Raw genomic sequence first — 23,976 nt, forward strand, 5'->3', positions numbered from 1 at the left:
ATGGTCCTGTCATGCAGGGGTGGGCTGTCACAATCAGACGTCTCCGCCCAGACTCTCATCCCATTGGTGGGTCGAGTTCCAAAACAGAAGGGGGGCATTCTGAACGGGGTGCTGTGATTGGTCGCCGTGTTCTGCATGCGCGCGCTCCCAGCTGAGCCTGTCCGTTTGACTGTGCGGGAGAAGAAGAGCGGAGGAGGAGGGGAGGGGGCTACAGGGGATCATTTCCATGGACCATCTGTCTCGCTGGCTGCGCTCACAACAAAGAAGGACCCAGGATGGTGTTAGTCCAAGTCGGATATCTGGTTCTCCCCGTCTTCGGCTCAGTTAGAAATAGAGGTATGACTAGATATACGTTTGTATGTTTATTTTTTTGCTTTTATTCTACCCTCCCCCGGTACATTTCCTCGGCATTTTCCTACCGTTATTCTCGCTAAAGATAACGTAAACAGAGCTGACACCTGCTAGCTTAAAAAAAAAAAAGCGATGGAGGCAAACATTAGCCGTCCTGCTAGCTGCAGAACCGATTTGAAAATAAAGCCCCGACGGAATCCGCCGTGATGTGTGATCCGAACGAGGGCAGCTGAAGCGAGAGGAGCCGGGGGGGAGGCGTTGTTTTTGCGGCGCTCTCAGGCCTGGAAGTCGCAGCTGTCAGATTTCCAGGCTCGCTTTTGTTTCGTCCTCGCGCTGTCCGCTTTATCTGCGCGATGTTTGCCGGCGTGATTTCGTGCCTCTGTCGCATTTACAGTAGCTTAGCTAAACCACGGATTAACAGCAGTCTGGCGTCGTTTTAACAGGGTCCAGGTTGACCAGGTTTTTTTTTTTACCTAAAAAAATAAATAAATAAAAAATAAATAGAAAAAAAAATCAGTGTGACGTGGGGGCGATTTGCTCCTTTGTGAATGCGTTCATTTTTCTGCGCTCGTTTGAATGTCCGTTTTAGATTCAATAACAAGCCTCCATGTTTCTGACTAATATCTGTCGAGTGTATAGGCATACTGTAAAATGTTTGTTTTCCCTCCTCTCCTAAACCACGATATTTCAGTGGAGGAATGAAAATATAGCATCAAATGTAAGAAGTGGGGCCATTAAAAATAAATAAATAAAATCCAGCAACACAGAAATATGTATCTCAATCGGTTTGAAATTACCATTTAAGGGGGAGAAAGTTTCAGTGCCCCTCCCCCCAAAAAACTAAAAATAATCAAAAAAAATATACCACTTGATACATTTTTGTTGTTGTTGTTGAATTGTCCACAAATATACAGAAATATGGCTATAAATTGTGGTGATTTGGCCAGAAAAAAAAAATAGTTTTTGCTTTTCAACGTCTACAATCGGTAGCAACAGAGATATGCCTTTTCAAATGTGTTGATTTGACCATAAAAAGAAAAATTGGTCATTTGAGCAATAGCTGGAATATGAAACTTGAATGTTTTTGGTCTGGCCGTCAAAACAGAGAGACGTGCCTCTTGAATGCAGCAGGCTATCTGTGTTGATTATGTAATAATAATAGTCGTAGTTTACTCTGATTGTTAAAACCACATGCAGTAGCACCAATGATTTCATTGTGCTTTTATTTGTGTTCTTTTTTCCTGTTCCATAGTATCGAGGCTGGCTCTACATTCCGCATTTCTCAGACCTTTGTCCCCCTCCATTGTGTAGCTAACGATCATCTGCTGCTGTCTGCCGTAGCCTCTGCCTGTTCTCTGCATCTAGCTGTATTGTGAACCCCCTTCTTCCTCATTTCCTCTTTCCATCTGAAGAAGACATTGGCATTAAAACAGTTAAAAATAAAAACACACACACAAAGCAAGTTCCCACTCATACCGTATCCTTCTGTGTAACAGACTAAAGAATAACACTCTTTTCTGTAGGAAAACAGTTTGTCTTTATTGAAACTGTCATGTTGCTCTTTAGTGAATAACCCATTGTAGAGTTTACTGCAGGCCTGTCATTGTGATTCTCCCATTCAGTGTGGATAGACTACATTCTGCTGTAAATTTCTGTAAAGTGGATACATTTTGATCCTCCTGGATTCGATTACAGCCAAGCTTGATCGAACTTGTCTGATTGCCATCTCCGTATTTGCAAAAAGGTGCATTGTACCAGCCTTTTTTCTTCTTTTTTTTTTTTTTTTAAACGCTCGAAACGAGGAGCGGGGTCCATGCAGTTGTCTGCAAACCCAATGGCTAAATTGGACAGCGTCCCATAATGCTGACGTCACGATTTGAGCGAGGTTCACCTTCATACCTGATGGTCCACTGCACCTGTTAAAAGGGCCGTCCATCACTGCAAAAATGGACCTAAAAATAAGTAAAATGTTCTTAAAATTAGTGTTTTTGTCCATGATTTGAGCAGGTAAATAGGATCATCTGCCAATGGAATGAGTGTTCTGACCCCTAAAATGAGCTAATTAGACATCCTGCACTTAAAATAAGATGATGGAGATGGATTGTTCCTATTTTAAGTGCAAAAATCCTATTCCATTGTCAGATAATCTTATTTACCCGCTCAAATCAAGGACAGATGCACTCATTTTAAGAAAAATTTACTTATTTTTAGTTCCGTTTTTGCAGTGCAAACGGACCCGTGTTCCCGCCGGCCCGAATTGATCTCGCGGTAAATTGGTGAGGTGCGGCTCTAACTCATTGTGCCATTCCCCCCCCCCTCCCGTTTATGTTTTTGGAAACAACCCGCTATCATGCACAGCCCCCTCCTCTTCCTCCTCCTCCTTTTTCAAAACCTCCAGCGCCTCCAGAATGCTATCCATTTTACAGGGATGTGTATATCCTGCACTGCTGTAGAACTCCTTTTTTAGAATCAAAATGTCTTTTTTTATTCTTTGGTTTGTGGTTTTCTGCCTTATGTTGTTTCTTTTTTTTTGTTTCTTTGTATTAGAACCTAATGCATGTTCATTTTTATACTTTTTGCTGTTGTTTTTTTTTTTTTATTTCCACATTGAACAGCAGATTCTAATGTAACGTTTTTGTGTAGAGATGTCCCTGCTGTACTGAAATGTGCTGTAAGCATACACATCTACTCATTGGATGCCGCTTCTCTTCTGTTAACCCTACAGAGAGCATGGTCGGGCCGTGTCTTTGGTCTTACTTGCATGGTATTATGATAGTTTTGTAGGTTCTATATTATTATTATTATTACTATTATCACACAGTGCCACTCATACTAATATTTCCCAATAAAGACTGTAGTTCTCTTCTTAACCTTCAGTGTGCTTTTTGCTGATTTCCATGTGTTCCCTCCCTCCTCCCTCGCCCTCTGTGCTGTCACTGAGACGGTCCCCTCACTCTCTGTATGTGCTCTCATTTTTCAGCCTTCTTTGACAGTCTCCTCAAGTTGCTGACCTGGCTTTTTTTATTTATTTTTTTGGAGCCAGGGCAACCTCTTACCCCTTTTAGCAAAAAAAACAAAAAAAAAAAACAAAAAAAAAAAACAACTAATGATATTTCCTTTTCTTTTACATCATCAACTTAACTACATCATCAACATCAACTGTAGAAGAAAGCCCTGCCTCCCTCACATCGGCTCATTGGCTCATTGGTGTTTTTTATATTAGCGTTACCGTAAAGGGAAAACTTGACGTTTTTATTTTTGTTTACTGCATGCAGCACCCTCCACAGTTACTGGTTGAAAAAGATTCCATTAGTCTTTGTTGCATTAGCAGGGGAAAATATCGCTTAAAAAAAATACATATTTTTGAGTGATGCGTGACACATTTGATGACGTTCACCCTCTTAATACTTTAAATATAAAAAAAAACTACTGTTGTCCGTCACAACATCTCGCAAAGCTGGAGCATACAGAGGGAGTCGTGTTTGAGCGTGCGCCTCGATTCTCTCGAGACCGTCCACCGTAGTGGAGGGTCCTGGTGTCTTCCAGCGTCCATCGTGATTGCTCAAGCCTTTTGGAAGAGAAGCCGGCCCACGCCATCATACCTCCGCCACCGTGCTAAAACGTTTTATCAATTCATTCAAGTTTGTTTTTACATCAAACTCACTTAGGCTACGTTCACACTGCAGGCCTTGATGCTCAATTCCGATTTTTTTTTTTTTTGTGAAATCTGATTTTTTTGCGTGGTCGTTCACATTTCCAAATATATGCGACTTGTATGTGATCTCCTGTGTGAACTGAATGCGTTCAACCTAAGTGTCCCGCATGCGCACTTGAGGACGCGATGACGTCACACGTAGCAAGCGTCCTCAGTGTTTGCGGAAGTAAACATGGATTATAATGCTGGCGCGCATTTTGCGGTCATTAATTTATTTTCTAACCGGAGCTTTCCGTCCATTGACTGCTCTTCTCTTTGTAGTCCGCTATGGGTGTCGTCTTTCTTCCCGCTTCTGCATAGCAGGATGCAGAATAGTGACGTTTGTCGAGTATCGGTGACGTACAGGTCTGATAAATGCGACCCGGCCGTACAGACACAGGTCGCATTTGAAAAGATCAGATACGTATCGGATTCAGGACCACATATCCAAGCGGCCTGGGTCGCATTTGAAAAAATCCGATCTGTGTTGTTCAGACTGTCATAAAAAGATCAGATACAGGTCGCATATGGGCAAAAAAATCAGAATTGGGTCACTTCAGGCTGCAGTGTGAACGTAGCTTTAGTGATGGTTGGCAGAAGGAGGGGAAAAAAAAAAGAATTGACTTATTTAAGCAGAGCACATGGTACCTGTAAAAGTTCTGTTTAGTGTTTAGAAAACTTTACCCGTGCAAATAACTTTTCTGATCCGACCCGCCTCCCAATCAACCAGTCGGCATTCAGGCAGCGCCACAAAGACCTCATGACCCCAACTCTAGGCTGTAGTTTTTGTTTGCCACCCTTAAAGCACATCGTGGTAAAATAAACTTGGGACTTCCTCCTGAATTGCTAATCACATTTTCAGTTGCCTTATACTTCTTATTGACTCCTGTCGCTGTGAATTTAAGCAGCTGGGGGGGCCAGGAGCTGTTTCTTCACTCAAAGATCAAAACATGAATGGAATATTCTCTTGCCCATAAGAAATTGTCTCCGTTTTAGTCTCCCGAGGAAACTAAAACGTTCCTGGGCGCCCAGATGAGGCATAAATGCTACAGTTACATGTATTTGCGGCAGCTAATAATGGCGGTGCCAGCAAATTGCTTAAAAGTATGTAGTAATCTGGTATGTATTAAAGTAGATATTAATATTTTTACCACACGTCCATTAACTGTGGTAGGTGCTGTACTTCTATTTGCAGATGCATTCAGGTGCTCCCTTGAACTGCACAAATAACGCAAATAAAAATGTAACCTTAATTGGCAAAAAACATCACTGGCAACTTTCCAATATTATACCCTATTGATGTTTCTTATCCTCTTTAATACTGTAGAATTGCCGATATGTGCAATTCAACATCCAAAAGAATGAGCTGAAGTTTTGAAACGTTCTTTTAACTGTATGGCTACTTTGTGTCTAAAACCTCTGAGTTTTTTTTTTTTTTCTGTGCTACTTCTAAACCTATAAAAGGCCGTATTGGCTTTTAGGCCGTTGGGGTTTGCTGGTGCGCCGTACGCCTGTTCCTGCAATCAAACGATCCGATGTCATGAACTGAGGTGCTAATGCTTCAAGGCTGAGCGCATCCAACCTAACGGGAGGGAAATGATCCTCTACGGTGTTTTAATACATGGATTCATTCATTCTTTGTCCCGACATGCAGTCAGACAAGTGAGGTTTCAGCTCTGTCAGATCGCTCTACCTTGGATTCTCTTTTCTCCAGCAATTCTGTCTATAATTTCTGAAAAATGCAGGTAATAGTAGATAAAAAAAATAGGAATATGAGTCAAACCTTTCAAAGTTTTCTTATGGTTCTGGGATGGTGAGATCAAAGTTTTGATTCAGTAATTATGTCGATGATTTGCAGCCTGAATGGTGTCTGGTTTCAACCTAACTTTACCTCTAAAGCGGTCTCAATAAGATGTATTGACTATATTTCCCTTCTTGACAATATTTCAATAAGAAACGGATTATCGCAGTAATCTGCAATGAATGTGTCAGTGCAGGGTGTCTGATCGGCAGTGTGTCGATTTTTTTTTTTTTTTTAAAAGATCCAACAAGTTTGACCGTGAATAGAAGCGGTTTGTCTTTGGTTAATCAGACAATATCCCACTTGTCTTTGTCACAGGAGGTTAAATTTGAAGGGCTAATAGAGGAAATGAACACAACGCCTTGCAAAAGTATTCACACTCCTTGAGCTTTTTCCCATTTTGTCACCATTTTGTTCCAACCACATGCTTCCACGTCTATTTTCGCGGGATATTCTGCGCTAGCTAAACCAACACAGTGTAAGGGTGCGTAGCTGTGATACATGGTTTCTTATTTTTCAATGTTCTCACTGCAATTTGTAAAGCTCCGTCACATCGGATGGAGAACATCTGTCAACATCAGTTTTCAAGTCCCGCTATAGATTCTTAAAGTCTGGACTTGGACTGGACCGTTTTGAAACTTTGATCGAAGGCATTTCATCGTACCTCGGGCTGCGGGGTTGCGGCCCTGCTGGAAGGTGAGCATCCGCCCCGGTCTTATGTCCTCTGCGGCCTCGGACAGGTGTTAGTTTTCAGGATTACCCTGCATTTTCAGCTCCATCCATCTTCCTATCAAGCCGAACCGACCCCCTCTGTCCCTGCTGAAGAAGTGCATCCCAAAGCATGACGCTGCCACCGCCGCCACCGGTGCATGATTTGCAGGTTTGATCTCATCCTGCAGCCTCATCCGTTTTCGATTTGTTGGTCTGTTGCATAAAAACATTCGGTTTTATGGGTCAAATCTGACAAAATGTGGAAAAGTTCAATGACATTTTAGGTGAGCGCTGATTAAAAAAGCCAATTGTATCTAAAAAGGAATCCAGAAAAAGTAAAAGCCTTTATGAAGTCCTGGTTCGTTTCATCTGTATAGAAATGTACATTTTAATACAAGGTCACCGAGCAGACAGATTTGTGTCAACAGAGTGTTTAATGCGTGTGAAACTTCAGATTTTGTGTAGGTGTTTAAAATAAGCACATCCATCTCACCCGACTCTCCTTTTAAAATGATCAGACCAGACCAGGTCACGTTTCTAAATAAAATCTCCAGCCGGATGCAGCTTGCTTGCTTGCAGTTTGAGAAGATGAAAACGAGTAAGTGACGCACGCTGTGCGTATTTGAAATCTACAATGGCGAAACCCATTGCCTTCAAATTGGACCCTTTGTTGAGGCTTTGAATAAACTTTTAAGTAACCTAATTGAAGCCACAGAAGCGTCCACAGTAATTTATTGCCCTGTAGTCACAATTTGGCTACAGCTGTGTGGCAGAAAAAAAAAAAAAAAAAGTTAGGTCTCTTAAGTGTTTTGAGTGCATCTAAACGGAGATATATAATTATATATCCCAGTTTTATTATTACACATATAATAATAAGGAGCATTAAGACGCACACTCTAAATATCCAGCCACAAATGTGAAGCGTGTCAGCAGCAGTTAGCCCAGCTTTTCATGTATTACTTATGCGCAAAAAGGAGCACTTGAGGTGCAGCCTTGCAAGCTCGGCACATTTTCTGCACCATCTCCAGCGACGGCGCTTTAAATAACCCAGCAGCTGTAACGCGTGTGCTCCTCTGCAGTGGCTGCGCTCCAAAACTACACGGCGTCCTTATTTAACCAGCGCTGCAGGTTGTCAGTCCGGCTGTACGACACAGCCCTATGCTGATCATCGGGTGAGGTGATCTAACTGTGTCCCATGATGGATGGAAGTCATACGGGAGAAGACTGGGTTAAAAGAGGAGGTGGGGATCCGGTGAGCGGCAGAGTGACGGAGGCTGGTTTCATGGCAGCCTGCTGCAGTCGCAAGTGGGCGGGGCTTATCAGCTGTGGCTCACGCACACACACAGGGAGCCAAATGTGCAACTGCTCTGGGAGGACAAGCTGATTTTCTGAGGCTGGGCTTTCTGGGTGGATGGTTTGCTCTTTGCCAGCCAGGGGTTTTATGTCTGTAAGTCAAAGCAGAAATGTCACATCAGGGCAGTCAGTCCTCCTAGCTCTCTGCATTATGTCAGATTCAGTTATCAGCAGGTCAGCGTGTGAAAAGGCGTTTATATAATAAGCTTCAGACCGGAGTCCATTCTTACAAGGTCACAGACCCCACACAAAAAAAAAATAACAACCCTGATGTACATCAGGCGGTAACCAATCCAAAATATCAGTGTGCTATTTCTGCTCTACTTCCTCTGCCAAAATGTTTTTGCTTTGCCTCTCTGGGTTCACTGGCTTCTCCCATCCCGAGGCCAAATGCAAGTGAAGTGAAAGCCTGCAAATATGTCAGCATTGATAAAAGTGAAAGTTTGGCATTTCTTTTAAAATACGTGCGTATCGGTTGCTCCTTAGCTGATTTCTACCACTCTTTTATTATGTCTGTTTGGTAAGAATTAACATCCAGTAGCTAATTAGCGTAGCTTAGCAAAAAAATATGATTAAAGGCGATCAAATATGCCTTAAAAGTACTTTGGCTAAAATGTTTCTGTCTTTGGTAGTTTGAGAAAAGAAGTCACTAATTAATAATGTAACCTGACATTGGAGATCTGAATGGTTTTACAAGGTCCATTTTGTTTTACAGATCAAGCAAACATGGTTAGATGTAAAAGGTAAAGGAAAAGACCAGGAAAAGAACTCACAATGTTGCAATTTTGAATATAATCTGTTACATTTGGGGTTATGTGAGACTGTATAAACATTAAAACTGGTTAATTGTATAAGTTCATAATTGTGACGCTAAGTTAATGGTCGGAGAACAAAAACACAATTAAATTCAAAGAAACACGTATTTCAATACAAACACAGACATAAAGATACTTCACAATCCTGAAAAAGTAAAAAAGCACAACTAAACCCCACCCCCACAACCAAAGCTAATAATAGATGGAAAATAGAAGGAATAAATAAAAATCTAACTGGTAACACACTTGGAGGTCCAAGATAAATAGAATTTGCTTCCATAAAGTTTCTCTATGCTGGAGCTGGTGATTTCTCCTCCCCACTATTTTCTCATTGTACAGTTTTTATTGCTTCGTACCTTTGGATACGAAAAGGAAGCCTGGACATTTCGTATCAAACATACCTTCAAGGGGACGTTTCAAACCTGCTTTGGGATTCGGGAAAGAAATAAAAAAAAAATTTACAAGCTACTATTTGTTTTCCAGGACAGTCTTGAAAAAGAGATTTTTCTTGGATAAGTAATGGCTAAATAAATAACATTTTTTTCAAACAGGCTTTTTCATCGTGTTTGTCTTGATTGCAATAAATGTCAAATTAAGTTAAATTTGTTCATTACAAAATCTTATCACCTTTTAGTCTCTAGAGCTTTATCAAACACAATCGGTTGTTTCAAATTCTATTTCTTTATACACATTTTGGTTTTCAATTTCTTATTTTGCACATACAATCTAAAGCACATTTTTTCCACCTTAAAAGTTTACATAATGATGTAATTAACTAATATAAATAGCAATAATAGAGCCAAAATTAGCCCGATTTTTTTGGGATCAGTTCTTGAATGCTCTTAAAAACCATTGTATAGACTTCAATCCTGTCACTTTGGATTGCAGATTTCACTTTTGGTTACATGAATGTACCTGTATTTGGCCAACAGATGATTTAAAGTGATTTTCCATAATCTGCAGTTAGGAAATGTGATCGTTTGATTTCAATAAGCAACTAACAACAGGAGGTTGCTCAGTTGTTGTTGTTTGATCAGTGATCACATTTTTCTACAATGCATGAGTCAACTGGTCCAGAGTCAATGTAAATAAGCTGCAATATGAAATATTCTGATAATACTTTACAATTAAAGTCGAAATTTGAGCATTTTTGTGTTCGGTCATCTGCATAAGCCCAACCCACAGCTCGTCAAAACCATGCAACTTCCAGGAGAAATAAACTGATATGCGGTGCTTAAATTCATGAGAAGGGCACACAGCTGAAGTAAGAACGAATGAAAGGAGGGATGAAAGGAGGAAACGTATGAAAGGAGGGTCAAAATTTGTGTTCTTCTTTTATCACCAGCCTCACCTGTATCTTGACTATTGGCATGTCCCAAACAATGGTCTGGCGTTTGTTTTAAATATTGAACAAAATATGTCAAAACATTTACTCTAGTGTCTTTCTGCTGTTCATTTGCCCGCTGTTATGAAGTGTATAGGGAAAAAAAAAAACTAACTCGTAATCAAATCCTCCATTTTGGACACATTAGCCACACAGTGTCACTCTATATTACAGTTTAGCAGATTATTACGGGCTAATTGAGCGTGAAGCGGTGAAAATCCGTTTGGTGGTAAAGCACGCCATCGTGAACAGGTCCACCATCCACATCCCACTCCAGAAAGCTTGAGAGCTGTAAGTGGAAGTCAAATTAACATTTCTTTTTGTTCCTGCTTTAAGCTCCCAGTCCCAAATTCTCTGTGCTGAGAGTCATTTCTATTGATTGACTTTGATGCAATCTAACGGCATTTATTTATTTTTATTTTTTTCTGTCTCTGTTATTAAGAGCCGCGGGAAAGTAGAAATGGAGGGGGATCATTTTTTTTCTGCATGCGTGTATCTTGTGCGGTGCCTCACTGGTATCAGGTTATTATGAGATAGAAGGAGTCTGATGTTCCCTCAAATAGGTGGCATAATATAGAGCTCAGATTCATCCTGGTAACTAGCCTTGGGCGGCAAATAAGCGTGCTCCCAAAATTCTTCTTTGAAATAAATGATACGTTGGTCCTGAGTGAGCGTGAGTGCTAGTGGGTTTGGATTTTAGTCTTCAGAATCCCGATCCTGAGTCAGATGGTTTTCTGTAGTCATCTTTATTTCTATCATGAGGTCCCTCTCTCTCTCTGTTGAAAAGATCACAGACCTATGTCCTCTCACCGACTGCCTTTATTTCACTCAGGAGCGCACTTCAGCAGGCATCAGCACAGCCATGCTACCTCCTGCCGACACTTTCACCTGGGCGCTCCCCAGGCTCCCATCCCGGCAGAGTTTCCTCTCGGACACGCCGGCCAGTCCCCGCCGTCGGGCCTGGCCGCCCACCTACCCGCCGCGCACCACCCGACGCTCAACGCTCTGCCTGCGCCCCCCCAGTTTCAGGACGTCCCAGGGCCTTCATTCCTACCTCAGGCCTTACACCAGCAATACCTCATCCAGCAGCAGCTCTTTGAAGCGCAGCACCGCAGGATCCTTCCTCACTCATCCAGGTAGTGACGGCATTACATGCAAATGCACAACCGCACGCTCCGAAAATTAAAACCCAAACCCTTTTTGAATCCATTGCAGAAGAACCCAGGAGCGTATTCCTCTGAATTCGCATCGGCTGCGTTCAGGTTATGAATACTCGCCTCCAATCCATGTTCCTCAGCCAATAACACAGCAGCCACGGTACCTGGCTGAAGGCACCGACTGGTGAGTCCCCCCCATCTGAGACTAACAGGAATCCTGCAGAGTTGAGAAAGGATCCCGTTTATTCCTCTCTGTACCCATCTGTCGGTCTGTCACGTTGGCTGGCAGGAGTAACAATGCTGATTTGGTCCCACGCCTGTCTCTCTTCACAGGGATCTCAGCGTAGATGCTGGCCTCCCTCATCAGTACCAACTCCAGCAGCTTCCGCAGCACTATCAGCATTACCTGGCCTCCCCTCGCCTTCACCACTTCCCCAGGAACACGTCGTCTGCCCAAGTGGTACATTTTGTTATTCTCTCTCTTATTCTCTTTTAATTGTTACAGGTTCTGCATGCATACAAAGCACGTACAACAGCCAGGGGATCCTAAACGCAACAGCATTTTTAAAAATGCATTTAAACTTTATTAATACCGCCATTCTCATTAAGATCCAAGATCTCCTTTTCAAGACGGAGCTGTTTGATAAAACAACTAAAAAAACAATAGAATTTTATATACATATTATATACACACATTTTAAATAAGCTAATAAAAAGACCGGAGAAGGACAATTTATTTTTGTTCTTACTGATCCAAGTCATTTAAAATGAGGCATTTACTGATACCACGGCCCAGTCTGATATTTTACTAAAATCAAAGGTGTGGATAAGCATTAAAATAGGACACTTTGTTCCGTACCATATTTATTTCTAAAGCACTTAGCAACATAGCATCTGACCAAAATGCAAAAATAAAAAACTGTAAAACGTGTTTAGATCATCAAAAATGCAATGGCTAGCCGCTCCGCTGCTCTCTTTGCACCTCTGGCCTGGAACAGCTGGCTAAAGCTGAGCAGACAGACACAATGAAAGAGATGTTATTGTAACGGCTACAAACCACTCAGACTTTGTTTAAAATCTAGATTTCTTGAAACCATAAAATAATTTAAATTATTCATTAAGAAGTCTACTACCGGTCATTTTTGAAAACCTTGACTGGGATTCAGAGTCGATCCTTGGGATTGGGCTTGAACAATAGAGTAATGCTAAAATAAAAGGACACCAGCAATAGGAAACATTTTACAACACAATGAGTAAAGAACAATCTCACACGTTTGCTGTTACATGTTTTTTTTGTACAAAACATTTTTTGTGTTTTAAAGGAAGCTATATGCTACAATACAGTGGGAGCACCCTATGAGGACTTCTGAGAAGTTCTACACTCAGGTTTCCTGGAAAATATGAAATGTCCTGTCAAGAACAAATGTTGTTCTTGTGCATACCACCCCGATTAAACAAAGAAATTTCTGTACTCCTGCAAAGTATGCCCAGACCTTCAAATACGTCTAGGGAAATATGACAGATCAGGACCCTTAACCGACACAAAATAGGTATGAGCAACCGCTTGCAGGTAGAAATGATTTGTTGAAGCTACATGGACACATTTTTATTTCAGAAGACCCTGAAATTAGCTTTTTATCAGTTATCAAAAGAGCACAGAACATCCCATGCCTGACAGAACCTGAGCAGTATGAAACTGTGAAATTAAGGGAAATTGCACAGGCGTGTGAAATGAAGATTAGTCATACACCTGGCAGATTTAGGTATAAGTAATCTCTTTTATTTGACGGTGTTTCTTCTTACTGGAAGTAACGTTAATGTTTCAAAGTGCCCCGCCCACAGTTCTGAGTTCAATCCCTTGGAGAATTTGTGGAGGGAGCTAAAGATTGTTCCACCTTAAGAGGTAGGAAATGTGAACCCACTGGACAGTGTCTGTTGTTTTAATTGTTACTTTGATCTCCACTTCCGCAATGCAAATGCTAAGCTGTCTGCAGTTCTTACATTATTCCATAACATATTGACTATTTTGATTTATTGTTTATCATTTTACTTTTCTATATCATAACTATCATGATGTGTGTCGCTTGGTCTCCTGACCAGGTCATCCCCCTAAAAGAGGCCTTGATCTCAGTGGCTCTTTATCTGGTGAAATAACAATAAATATAAAATAAAATAAATACATTAGTACGACGGCAATGTGGCCTTCCACTTTTAAATACTTGGGTCTTATCACTAGAGCCAAATTCTTACAATACCAGTGGAAACAAACAATTAAGCATTATCGGCAATTATGAAAAGAGATTTTTCCATGACAAGAGACAGAAATTGTGTATATAATTTGTATATAAGTGTACATTATGTTTAATTTTTAAAATAGAATAAAAAATATGTATAAACAACCTTTTTTTAACAATATCTTTATATTTTGAGAGATGTCTGTCTCGTGTCTGTCTCTTGGTTGAACACAATGAATTATAAATTAGACTTTTCCAGGGATATGAATTATTTTGATAACTGTACCAGCATACATACTGTTAATAAAAAAAATAAATAAATAAAAAAAAATTGTCAACGTGCCTCATTTTTGGTTAATGTTATTTGTAGCTCATCTAAACCGGTAAACATTTGTCTTCACCAGGTTGTTCACGAAATCAGAAATTACCCCTATCCCCAGCTGCATCTGTTAGCGCTGCAAAGTTTAAATCCCTCAAGGCACGCCACTGCTGTGAGAGAAAGCTACGAGGTAAATCATCTGTGTTGACTTGTACATACAAATATAGACATGTGACAATTGCTTTGCCATCTTATGCAGATGTCTATCAATAATCAATCAACAACTGATGAGCTAATGTCTTCACTTTAAGTAACAGCAATCCTCACCTTAATGTCCCTTTAAGCGGTTTCTTTTTGTAGTGTGTTGTCATTCTAGTGACTTTCTGCTGTCTGTTCAGGAGCTGTTGCAGCTTGAAGACCGGCTGGGAAGCGTCAGCAGGGGCGCTGTCCAAACAACCATAGAAAGATTCACTTTTCCACACAAATACAAGAAGGTACTGCAGAGAGCAAGAGCTGCACAGAGACGGGTGCATTGAAGATTTTTTTGTTTTTATGTTTTCAGATTAGTTTGACTTAAGCTTTTGTCTCTGTGTGATCTGATCTGCGAACAGAGAAAGCCTCTGCAACTGAAGACTGGAGAAGAGGAGGAAACAGATGTGGATGAGAAGTGTACCATCTGCTTGTCCATGCTGGAGGATGGAGAGGATGTCAGGTAGATAGTGCTCTGTAGCTGCAGAAGCGGATGCAATACTGTTAGAATATTGTTCAATTAAACAAGGATATCAATGGATTACTCATGTTTTCACTGTAATTCCTGCTGGCAACTCGTTCATTAATCTTAGAATCTAAACTTGCAAGCCAAATGGAAACAATGGTGCTGATTGTACGGTGCATGCAGTAGGTGTGAAGATGACAGTTTGCTCACTTATCTCTGGACGATGCTTGTTGCTAAGCAACTACAGTAGTAGATATTGATGTTGCCGATGATCACCAAGAAATGATCCAACTCTTAACTCTCAATTTACAGTCAGAGTAAAAACCAATTGCTTTTTCTTTTTTAAATCTAGGGCTTGATATATCAGGAACAAAATCCTGTTGATCTCGCCATGCCTTAAAACGAGGTAAATACAGCCACAGATAAACAACAGGATTACATCAGCATTATTAAAATTAGAAAAATAAGAATAAAAAAAATAAAAGTGAGCCCAGATTACTACCATGCACATCTGGGACATAAATTAGAAGCATGTGTTTATAAGCTAATGCACGAAGCAGTTTTATAGAATCTGTTTTGGCCCTTTGCTGCGCTGAAACATTCAGTTTCTTATTAATCCTAATGCCAGCATTAGTAGTTTTCTTAGAAAATAAATTGTAGGTTCCATTCATCAGGTTAAAATATATTTTTTTAACCTGGTTGAGTTTCGTTATTACATGCAACAGAGATGAATCACATGTAGAAGCATTCAAATCAGATTTTAGCCTTCTCTGGGCTCAAACCATGCGGTGTCTCCTTAAGACAACAGGTTGCTCGTTACATAATGAAGTTCAGAACGGTTACATTTTTAAAGGACCACCGACAAAGATCAATGTGAAGCAATCTGGCCATTACACACATGTTTGTTGTTGAAAAATCAAGGGAAGCAGCCAAAGCGCATTAACCAGCCCTTGTGCTGAGTTGCTTCTGTCAGGCATTGCGATGGCAGGCTCCTGATTTGGGCTTGTTTAGTGGTCACAGGACCTGGGCTCCTTGCAGTCATCGAGCCCAACTTGAGCTGCTTTGTGTACCAAAATGTTGGTGTTTAATTGGCATCTACGTTTGGAACCTAGATGCCTTTTTTTTACAGTTTTTTCCCCCTTACCGCTGTGCATTTTACAAACCGGAGTGCAGATTTGTTCCATAAAGAATTATGCACATGGACATGCGCATATATTCCATGCAAATTAGGGAACTGAATCTTATGGGGAATAAAAACTGCGCCCTGGGGTGAAGAGGGTTGGTTTACTGCATATAGAGGATCAGCTGTCTGAGAGGTAAGTGAGGAATGATGACTCAGCAGAAATTAGCTTTACGCCTGGATGAACACACGTACTTAGACTTAGACAACTTTATTGTCATTCTGTATGCACAGAGTGCGTACAGAATGAAATTCCGTTGCATACAGCTTGTAAATTGCAGTAAAATTGGGTTACAGTGTAGGGTGCAGCATTGATTCAAAAGTAAACAATTGAAATGTAGACAATGCAGGAGAAGTCACAGTGTACAGGTGAGTATTTTTAAAACCATTTGTATGTGCAGAATTGATTGTGCAGAGGGCATTTGTGCAAGAATACAGCTTGTAAATTATTATTAACCCCCTGGTTTTAGAGGTTTCTAACAATCAAATGACCCTCCGCATGAATCCACACTGTTGTCTCTCTGTCCTCTAGGCGACTGCCCTGCATGCACCTCTTCCATCAGGGCTGCGTGGACCAGTGGCTGGCTACCAGCAGGAAGTGTCCAATCTGTCGGGTCGACATCGAAACACAGCTGAACCCTGACAGCTGATGAGATTCAACATCCTAGTGATTCACTCACTCTTGTGTGATCCCTCACTCTCTTCCATCCAGGCTTGCCGGCCTTCCCCCCCCCCACGATTCCTCCCCCCCGGTGGGTGCTTTGACAAAATGTCTCCAGATTTCCCGCACCATAACAAAAAAAATCTCTAATTACGCTTTATTGAGCCAAGCTAGGACTGCACGAGAGGCTGCGACGGACTCTCTTTTACATAGAAGCACATCCTCTTGGGAAGCAAACGACACTGGAACACAAAACCAACGCGCGTTCTCATGTACACAGGGTTTACTTGTAGCTTTGCTGGTTGTGAGTGGGGTGTTGTTGCAGTTGTGCTGTTGTACTGTAGGTAGCCACGGGCTGTGTAGCATGTCCTCAAAGCCATGACCTTAAGTCTGAAGAGTGGAAAAACACGTAACCACACACTGAACTCTTGACTTTCTCTCTTTTCACCGTCTCTTTCTTATTCGGACACGAACATAAGCTTAACAGATACTAACCGCTCTGATGCCATGTTTACCTAAAGATCTTTGTGGTCGTAGTAGAGTAGCAGTAACCAATAAGTGATTTTTTTTCGGTGGACTCTCGCCTTTTTTTGGGTCGAAGCACTAGCTAGCTGAGTGTTTTTGATCGCATCATAAAGCTTTGACTTTTTGCAATACAGTCGTCCTTTTGACCCTGGGTGGTGTCGTTGTATTGGGTCTCTTTCACTCCTGTGCAACCAGAACCCCAGTGACTGAGTGGTTTTGTATTTAAACTGTTAAAAATATGTGGGAAGTGTTTGTTTGTTTTTTTTATTTGAATTTATTTGAATTTTACCAAAATGCATTTTACTGCATTGTAGCTTGAATCTGCACACAGGTTGTGTGTGTGTGTGTTTGTCTGTGTGTGTGTGTGTGTGTGTGTGGGGGGGGTGCTCTGCCCTGGTGTGCTTAACAAAACTAATATGTGTCAGTGGCATCTTGACTTTGCTTTAAGAGTTGGGGGCGACACCTTTACTCAGACCATGTAGGTTAAATACTGCAGCTGCCTGAGCTCTTACACAACGCAAAACCAAAAAAAAAAAAAAAAAAAAAAAACGATGAGGGGAGGTTAGCGCGCACTAGGCATGGGCCGGTACGACTTTTTTAAGGTATGATTACTTTGATTTTCTGGCAATTACGCAAAACGTTGAAATAAAATGTAAGGAACTGATTGCTTTAACTTAAGACAGAAAAGAAAAATATATTCCAACTGCTGCTAACATGTTATAGCATATTTAACATTACAGACATGATATTATTATGGATAACATTTCATTGTTGTTTTAACCTAGATACATAGATTTGCCTTTATGCAAAAGGCATGCTAAATTCAGTAGTTTTCAAATGCTCATCGATAAACAACGCTTTCCTGTTTTGTCATTCTGTCAGGTTAACACCGCTCTCCGCCTTTGCCCATAGTTATAGTGTAGATACTTGATTGTTTGCATATTATATGTGCAACTTCACGACCAGCATTCCTGTGCGCAAACAAACTCTTCTGCCGAGTTTATATAATAAAACGAAAGCATGTAGGAATATTAACTTTTACACCCTTGATTGGATGGTCTAATCATTCAAGCTCTTTCGTCTTTCAAATAGTGAATGAACGACTTAAAGAAATGCACTATGATTACGCACCCTACGTTACGTAGCTGCTTTGTCGATTGCTAAAGATGAAAAGGGAAATAAAAGAAACAGCTTGTAGATCTGATGTGAGCGTAGTATTTGTATAGTTGGCTATTTAAAAAGGCAATCTGTATGTACACTAATGAGTTCCTGGATGGACCGTTTTGATTCCTTGTCTGTTAGTAGAAGGTGAAAACAGAACTACCAATCACTTGCTGAAGCCATTAGCTAAACTTATGGATATGTCAGGGTATGATTATCAAAAAAAAAAAAAGTACATTTAGCTGACTTGAAAACCAGTAACTTCAAAGGCAAAGCTTGCTGCAGACAATTAGCTACCAAAACAATTTACTCAGAAGTTGCAGTCACAGCCAATCCTACAGCAACTGCGCCAGGAACATAGTGGATAACAAACTGTTATTACCTGCCTAATTAAGCTACCTGCTGGGGTTGTCAGCCATAGCCATGCTACTCTTAGCTTTAGAACTGTAGTTTTATAAACAGAGTTATATTATCAGAGGGATCAATGGCACTCCTTTCGTTTCCAAGCCATGACTGTAACCTGAAATATTTCAGCTTAGTTTGTCTTTCTTGTAAGCGTGGGGAAAAGCTGGTTGTCTTCTGTCAGCCAGCTGACCAGCAGTGTGCAGCGAATGATAGGGGAGGGGGGCAGCGCTTCGTTCTGCTCATCATCACTCCCTCCTGGGTCTCTCATTTAAAGGACTTTGGACTGTAGGATCACTTCTTTTTTTTTTTTTTTTTTTTTTTTTGCAGTTTCTAAACTATTTAACTGGCCCATGCCTATCATGCACTGCAGAGGTAGGTGGAAGGCTTCGGTTGTTCTTCAACCGGCATTTTCAGGTGGAACGGATCAAACGGCGAAACAGCGCGTGCTAAACAATGCATGTTTCATTTTGAGTTCAGCTGTCAGCTTGGGCAGTGTTACCTTAACTAAAAGGGGTGCGAAGATTCCTGCGCATGCCTTAGTTAATCTGAGCTCCGACTATCTTCTCAACATCAACGAAATAATAAAAAAAATAAAAATAAATTAAAAAAACCAGTCAGCGGCTGCTCCCCTGACTCGTAGCTTGTGTTCGTCCTGTCCCCTTCGATGTTGACAGCAGGATTCTCGCGACGTTTACCTTATTGCCTACGAAGAGCAAGCACACATAGTTATAGCAACAAGCTGTTTTCCTTGGAGTTGCATTAGATATAGATTCATGTCCAGAGAGGGAGAGGAGTTTTCTTTTCACGCGCCGATCCCGTGTCTATCTGTGACAGGCCTCTCTTTGTGGTCGCTTTGCCGGTTGCCATGCTGTACTCCTAGAACATGTGGGGCGTGAGGCGACGAAGGCAGCTCTCACTTCTTGCAGTGCACACAGACACGAAGGCGATGCAACAGCATCCCGGTTTCACTTCAGTCCCACAGAGCCATGTGTTAAAGATCCCCTTCAGGACCCGCACCGTCCTATGCACTGTGATAGCGGAGGACCAGACCTTTCAGTTCCCCGTCCTGTGCACTGCGAGCGGTGACACTGCCTCCTGCTGTAGTGGAGACATCCGTGATGAAGTTTTCATAGTTTACACAGGGTGTTGTCAGCTGAAATGCCTTAAGTATTTAACAATCATAATTTATTACTAATTGTAGATATTGTGGGGATGTATTTAATTTTATAGAGTTTTTTTTTTTTCTTTTTGAGAGAGAGAGAGAGAGAGAGAGAGAGAGTGGATGAATCATAATTTATTTATTTAGAAATAACAAAAAAATAATATGAAAAAAAACGATTACCTCATTTTTGCATTGTTTGAAATGGGAATGCTTTGCATGCAGTGGTACTTTTTGAACACTAAAGCTATATATGAAAGAATAAGAAATAATAATAATAATAAAAAAAAAATAGCCCTGCTGTTTGATCTCCACAAGCTGGCTATGCGATGTTTACGGTCCCAGACTGAGCTACTGAGCCTGCTCTCTGTCTGTCTCCCATGTGGTGCTGTGGATCCTAGTTACATTCCATTCAATGCAATCTCTCTGATCTCCCATGCTGTGATGTGGACGAACTGCAATGACGTGATCTTTAGTTTGTGATTTATAATTTTAGTTTTTTAAGTTTGTTTTTTGTTGGTTTTGCACTCGTTTGATATTTCGGAACCCTCTCACTGGCAAAAAAAAAAAAAAAAAAGTCGCTTTTATGAATTAACTGGCTTTTATTTAGTATGTTCTGCTTCTTGCAGTGCAGTCTCTTGACATCTTATTGAAGCATGATCCTTTTTGCCACTTTTATATCTGTCTTTGATTTAAGCAGTCTTCAACGGACCTTGAAGACACAAGCATAACAAGTGCCTCGCTTTAGGTGTTCTGAGATAATTTCCATGACACTGAAACCACTAACAACAATCAACCCATGAAGCCACCCTGCCTTATCAGTTGCATGAATATTTGAAGGAATGAAGCTGACAAGTATGAAAGCCCTTCTACTTACAGAGAGATGGTTCAAATGTTATTGACGCGGGGTTCTATGGAGAGGTTCTGAGCAGCAACATCTTTGTCAATATTGTACCTGTTCACCTTTATTTTCCAGCAACTCAACATTCTGGAACAAATTCACGGTACCAAAATGAAGTAGTTCTCAATTTTCAAGCTTGTTTTAAGATAAAGTCTTTAATAATATATAGATTATGAAGTCATATCACATGGGTTAGGGCATCTCCTGGAATTTGATAGCTGGCTTTTGCCATCTTATTTCTATCTGCTTGGTTCTGTTATGCTCTGTTTGCGGCAATTTAAATGGCTAAGTCATGAGTCCAAGGCGTGACTTTCAACTTTAAGGCAAAATCTAGTTCACTGTATTGAATTTAATTGAATTTTGCTTTAAACTTGACAGTAACGCCTTGGATTCATGACTTGACCATTTAAATTACGGAGAGGAAAGGCATGCTGTTCACGGTTTGCTACCAAAACCATAATATAAATGAGTGACAGGCAGCGCTCCATTATTTGGCGCATCATGAGTAACTAGACTTTTCGCAGACAGAAATATTTTAAAAGACACAGATACATCTTCATAAGCCAGAGGAAGGTGCGCAATTCTTCTTTCAGCCAGCTGCATGGCAGTGTGGAGCTAGTGGAAGCAGTATCTCTGCATTATTGTAAGCTCGAAACAGCAGCAGGAAAAAAACCTGCACACTTAGGCACCTTTTCTAATATCTCGTTAAGAAGACTAGTGATCCTGAAACGGTAACTTTTTAAAACGTTGCCATAGCTTGATCCCTCATAACCTCTCCAAAGAACTCCACGTCTAAGAATAGGAAATAAATCTAAATGCTTTCTTTAAAAAATTAGAATAAAACAGTTGAAGTCATGAAGCGTTACTTGGAAAAAAAACCCTCTTTGGACCATGAAGGGGTATTTTTCACGTTTGGGTTTGGTAGATGTTTTTTTTTCTTTTTACTTCTCTAGCGAATGCTTTCCATTTCTGTCCGTTTTTACTCCTCTCATTCCCGTTTCTTTTCACTTTCCGTCAGTCGGCTCTCTTTCTTCTCACAGCCTAAGCGAAAAGACATGGATTACAAAGCACAAACTTTTTTCTAAAAAATGCATGTTTTCTCAGGTTCCAGTACAGTCGCAATGGTTTAATAACATATTGTCGAAATATATAAAAAGAATATGAAGGAAAAAAAAAAAGACGTAGACTTTTGTTTTTTTTTTTTCATTTTTTTGCTGCTTGAATCTGAAGAACAAACGCGAAGAGAAAATAAGCCAAAATGTGCCAGTGAAAGGGCTGCCGCCATCCTCGTGTGAAAATCTGCTGTTTAGCTGTGACTGCGCAGTGTTTCCGGTATAGGACATTTTATCTGAAAATAGAAGTATTTATCATTAATATTAAAGCAATAGCGCATCAACGGTGACGAGTGTGCTGGTGATGAAATGAGTGAGCATATTAGAGGTAAATGTTTTTGTACTTTATTTATTATTAGTACTAATAATGACATTATGATTTTGAGGTTTGCATTGCTAAGCCCAAACTGTTAGTTTTTTTTTTAAATATTGTTTCTAATTTCATTTCATGGCTTGTATATTATCCTTTTTTATGTGCTCTTTTTGTAATAAACTGGATTAAATTGAAACGTATGTTTAGTGTGATGTTCTTTCTCTTGGAATTCCTCTTGAACCACCAAAGCTAAAATAAATATCAGAATCTTGTTGGGTTAAAGGAAATATAAAAAAACAGCTTCTATTTTGAGTCACTTTTATTTCTACAGTAATGTATTTGGCATCGACATGTAAATATTCTCATTCTCAACACTGTGTCCACGTGGCTGAAGATGAAACTGCTACTTGACCTTTAATGTGCTCCTAAATGCTTTAAGGTGTTGATGGAAGATCTAACTACATCAGGAGTTTAATGTTCCAGCTGCTCGTGTCTAACCGTGGCTGCCTGGTGCCATTCAGTGCTAGGCAAGTTGACTACAGAGCTGTGATCTGGACAGATTCACTCAAACACGGGGTTACTACACATTATGGAAACGTCTGCCATTGACCGCTTAAGACTCAAGAATGTTTGTGTAAACAAAAGCTTTTTATACCTGAAAATTATCCATTTCTTTCTCCTCACAGATAATATGTAAATGAGGTTCACGGTTGCTAAAACATATATGTTTGAGGAGAAACTGGTCTCTTTCAGCCTTTGTTTAGGTGTGTAAAAGCCTATGGTGAACTGAGATTATTGGGTTTTAAGAGATTAAATATTTTTAAGTATAGAAATAGAAAATAGATTGCACAAAAAAATTTTCAGACTTTTTTCCCCTTTTCCATCCATTTTTCTGTCCATCTGTTTCTTTAATCAGTCCTTAAAATCATCCATCCCCTACTTAATGTTCATGTTCAAAGCCTGACCAGTACAGAATATCTGCTGTAAATGTTTAGATTTCTGCTTTATAAATTGACTGGCTATCCATCCTACAAACAGGTTGAAGAATTACATCATACATAGCAAAACAAACAAAACCATCAAAGTAATTTGCCTATAAAGTGCTAAAATACTCCTGCCCAGTATTTGTTCTTCACCAGGAGAGGATCTCATGACAACAGGCTTTATTGATTTGCAGTAATAGAACATTTCTGCAGCTGGGACTTATGAATCCACGAGAGCTCTGGACAAAGTGGAACAAGTCTTTAAGTTGATTACAAAACAATTTAATGTTTTATAAAACATATATTTATAAAAACAAACATTCCTCACACCAGTAATTTATAAAATGGCACATTTCTATTTTCCCTGATAATAAACAAAACATTACTTTTACTTACCCAAAGCTACAATTTAATAAAATCTATAAATGCAAATAGTCTCCGTTCCTGAGATATAAATGTTACCCGAATATGAATAGATTTGGTCATTTGAAATATAAGGTAAGTCCTTCTGCTTTTGGCCCTTCCAGAAATGGTTTAATTGTTAGTATTTGGGGTAGAGCACCCTGGCAATCTGACCGTCCGCCCTCTTGGTGTCCAGCCACTTCCCACAGCGGAAAATTGTGGTGACGCCATTGGCTGTGTTGGTGATTTCCACCCTATCGAGCAACCAGCCGGGGCACAGACCCGAGTTGTCGTGCTCCACTCGAACTCTCTGCAGATCGCCCATATCCAGCATTTCCACCACAAAACGGTCGGTCCTTCCCCGTTCAAAGAGGTTACGTAGCCTCTGCCGCAGTTGCCGGCTGCCTGAATCTCCATTGGAGCCGTAGATGGTGATGAAAACATTGGCATCTGTTCCCGCTCCCTTCTCGTCGCCTGTGATGATGATGATCTCGTACTTGACGGGAACCAGGCTGCGAGCTTTGCTCGCAAAGCTCTCGATGGTCTTTGTGCACTCAAAGGTCAAGTGGTCGTCCCTCTTTGGAGAGAGCGGGATGAGGGCATTGCAGCGGAAGATGTACCTAAAAAGGGTAGAAGGGTG

General features: G+C 40.6%; 2 protein-coding genes across 2 annotated transcripts in view; one reads left to right on the forward strand and one right to left on the reverse strand.

Moving 5' to 3' along the window:
* Positions 1–21,704, forward strand: rnf165a (ring finger protein 165a). Its single transcript, XM_036140344.1, is given in 9 exon segments — positions 1–28; positions 31–336; positions 10,942–11,245; positions 11,325–11,450; positions 11,600–11,726; positions 13,905–14,009; positions 14,218–14,313; positions 14,431–14,531; positions 16,247–21,704. Coding segments are annotated over 9 exon segments (1,311 nt in total). The 3' UTR covers positions 16,365–21,704.
* A 1,395-nt stretch (positions 21,705–23,099) lies between these two features.
* The window catches only part of LOC105930011 (lipoxygenase homology domain-containing protein 1), a 39,842-nt gene continuing 38,965 nt past the window's right edge, over positions 23,100–23,976 (reverse strand). The window contains exon 42 of the mRNA XM_036140345.1: positions 23,100–23,956. Within this exon, the coding sequence (XP_035996238.1) occupies positions 23,476–23,956 (481 nt within the window). The 3' untranslated portion in view covers positions 23,100–23,475. The remainder of the gene's footprint in view (positions 23,957–23,976) is intronic.

Source organism: Fundulus heteroclitus, chromosome 8, assembly GCF_011125445.2.
Source record: "Fundulus heteroclitus isolate FHET01 chromosome 8, MU-UCD_Fhet_4.1, whole genome shotgun sequence".
Classification (NCBI taxonomy): domain Eukaryota; kingdom Metazoa; phylum Chordata; class Actinopteri; order Cyprinodontiformes; family Fundulidae; genus Fundulus; species Fundulus heteroclitus.